This window comes from Trichoderma citrinoviride (assembly GCF_003025115.1).
Source record: "Trichoderma citrinoviride strain TUCIM 6016 unplaced genomic scaffold BBK36scaffold_123, whole genome shotgun sequence".
Classification (NCBI taxonomy): domain Eukaryota; kingdom Fungi; phylum Ascomycota; class Sordariomycetes; order Hypocreales; family Hypocreaceae; genus Trichoderma; species Trichoderma citrinoviride.
This window is the reverse complement of record NW_020194831.1, coordinates 1-3254: the sequence shown is the minus strand read 5'-3', so window position 1 is coordinate 3254 and position 3254 is coordinate 1. Positions and strand designations below refer to the sequence as shown.

Below are 3254 nucleotides of genomic sequence, written 5' to 3'. Positions count from 1 at the left end.
CGATTCTCTAGCGTCACCGTCATGCCCTGGCCCAAGTCCTTGACCACCCTCTCCGCCTGGGCCACGAGCCGCGGGATCGGGTCCCACGCAACAATCTCTCTCAACTTGAACCGCATGGCCTCCTGCACAGCCGCTCGAAGCACCAGCCGGATCGGAATCTCTAACCCCTCGCCGCGCTTCACAGACAGCTTGGCAATGTACAGTCTCTGCAGCGCAAGATCGTGTACCCACCACGCCTCGACCATTGTCTCCGTCTTCGGGTCCTTGTAGACGACTCCTGCGTGCATGGGAACTGAGCTCCAGGGCGGGCCCCATAATTCTATTATTCCCCAATATGTCGACATTGTCAAGGACTGGCGGGCAAGGTGCCAGGCCTTCACCTGCGGTACCAGCCGGAATTGCGCATGGGTGGTTGGACTCTTGATAGCGCTCATCGCCATCATGGACATCGAACCGTCATCCACCAACAAGTCGGGAACCAGTTTGTCACATGCCACGAGCCCAAAATCGGCCTCACATTCGCCGAGGTGCCGTCGCATGTATCCCTTGAGCCGGTCGTCGAGCTGCAAGTTCCCCATCGTGATTCGGAGCTGCTTGGCAGGGAGAGGCTTCCAGCCGCGCTGCTTGAGGAAGTTCGTGTTGGGGCCGCCAAACACGACGCTGAACTCAATGCGGTCTCTGCCCTTTCTCCTGTCCATCTCCTCGGCCAGGAGCTTCAGGAATCGTGTACCATACCCCCGTCTTCGTTGCTCAGGGGCAGTAGAGAACTGCGATATGACCGCTCCATTGACACTCTTGGCTCCCCTGGCTGTGCTGACCAGTGCTGGCCTCCAACGGACAAAGGCTCCGGCGTAGATGTGGGAAAGGTCAGCGCGGTGACTTATGTGCCAGAACTCCTCCTTGAATCTGCACAGAGTCTGGCCCCAATCTCGTAGTAGGCTCTCAATGCGCAACCAGTTGGCGGTAGGCAAGGGTGAAGAAGCGTAAACAAGACAACGCCGCCAGTAGTTGGAAGACTGCATACTCGACCCTTGTGTGAAGCACGGTGCATCATCCGTGACCGGTTGTGAGGCAGTTTGTTCTTCGAACCTCTGCAGCGTGGAGGCTATGTAGGATGCCGTTTGGGAATCAAGGCCGCCGTCGCTCAAATTGCCATCGTGGCCGTCTGCCAGAGCGTCGTCGTGGCTGCTTGGCGGAGTGGCAGCGCCGCTGTTTGTCGGACTCTCATCGCTGTCGGCTAGAGGAGCGAAATGGCCGCTCTTTGTTGAACTACTATCCTCACAGTGGACGTCCTCTGACGCAGCACGCAGAGGCGGTAATGCACCATCCGAACCACCCATCATAGGTAGAGGATGAGGCGGGAACTTTGGCTCAGGCGCTGACCGCAGACAAGGTGAGCAAAGGGAAAGGATAGGAGATGATATGAGGCAAGACAAGTAAGCTGCAAAATGCTCCCAGAGAATGGCATGTCAGGGCTGGTCTGCCTAAGAATAGAGATGGATTTGATCCTGATGATAATAGATATAAGGTATACAGTTGTTGTCTTATGCGGCCACTCAGTATCAGGTAACAGCATCTCACGTCTGGTGCCTCAGGCAGAGGATTCTTCAACATTCACAGAGATTCAAGGCGTGGCAGGCACGCGTCACAGGTGCCCATTCGCAAGCAGTACCTTCCCTTTCTCTTTTCACGCTTCTCTTAGGTTCGAGTTTTGCAGCTTGCTCACGGACAAACGTTGCCCCTTTCTCTCTTCGATTCTCTCCTCCACTCACACAATCAGTCAATTAATCTATCAATTTATGACTCCCAAGATTCTCTCAACTTATTGCAAGCCAATATTCTTCCTCTCGGCGGCTTGCAGCACAAAGCCAATCTCTCTCGATTCCTTTTGCGTCTTGTGTCGAACCTCGACCCCGTTTTACTACCAGTGCCTTGCCAGCGCACCTTCGGGACAGCTACGTTGAATTCCCGATTCCCCCGTTGTCGGCTAGTACATCTCCGATTCTGCTTCTCTGGATTTGCTTTTTGCTGCATCGAGATCTTCGTCTCCCTCCCTGCTGATCCATGGAGTCTGATAGAAGGAGAAAGTCATCTCGGGATATGGTGTTGCGACTGCCGCGCCGTCGTGTCCCCTGCTCGAATTGCTTTGCCTAACCGATTCATGGCCCGACAAACAGTCAAGGGAGAAAAAAAGGACTGGTCAGATTCCAAGGATGGACCAGGATCTGCCAATACCGAAAAATGACAAAGTCTCTGCTCCAGTACTCGTACACGCAGGTCACCGGATGGCTTCACACAGCACGCCCCTCCGGCGCTCTTCGCCGACGCCACTATCGCGATTCGGGGCTAGATGTGATAGCTCAAGCTCCGGCTCGAAACTAGCATCTCGTAAACCAACCAGCCATCACTAACACGAGAAAGGAGCCAAAGTCAAGAGCACTCTTCTGCTGCTCAGACAACAGCCTGGCCAGGCAACCCGCGTTCTTGTGTTTCCCCTTACATCCGACACCCATGTCCGCCCCAGCCCTTGGGACCCGGCTAGCTGGTAATTTTCCATCTCGCCGGGACATTGGCCTGCAGCTAGCGCGGTCCAGTGACCCAGACGACATGTCGGTGCAAGCTGCGACCCAAAGCATTGACCAGATACACACCACTGGCGATGGGTCTCTCGTGGTGGCGGTCAGTGGTCCCTGCATTGCACTCCCAGCTGGCCCCCTCCCTTGCCCATAACTTCACCCAATCCGTCGTGAGGCATCTGCAGAACCGCCGTCACCGCCACGAATACCTACCGCAAGAGCGCTCTACTACTTGTACAGCGTGCGTCTGCCCCGCCATGGCCAGCCTCGGAGACTTGGGATGGTGCTACCGCACTGCTGCCACGGAGTACCGAGCGCCGATATGCCACTACCACCTTGGTAGCCGTACCTGCAGTCGGGACCGAATCGGGGTGTCTACTACCGGCAGACCAACAAGCGATCTGTCTGCGTAAGCGATCGGCTGCTGCAGGTTCGCCTCATTTCGCTGCCCTGCACATCCGTTGGGTACTATTTCATGGCTGTCTCGGGGTAAGGGGCAGATACGCCGGGTGCAACAGAAGTCATGTCTGAAGACAAATTGCCAGTATTACGGATCTCACTGTTGCTGCCGGTGGTATTACTAGAGAAGCCCATACAGCGCTGGTTCCCGCACAGGTCCAAGCAGTCTCAAAAATAAGGGGGGACAGTCCACAAGCATGAGAGACATGCGAGCACATG

At 55.7% G+C, this 3254-nt stretch overlaps 1 protein-coding gene across 1 annotated transcript; it reads right to left on the bottom strand.

Annotated features, from left to right (window-relative positions):
- Window positions 1-440, bottom strand: BBK36DRAFT_1181397 (hypothetical protein; the record flags this gene model as incomplete). The annotated part of the gene is made up of 1 exon (XM_024896247.1): window positions 1-440. A coding segment is annotated over one exon (440 nt), but the record flags the coding sequence as incomplete, so codon positions are not given.
- Between the last annotated feature and the right edge of the window lie 2814 nt (window positions 441-3254).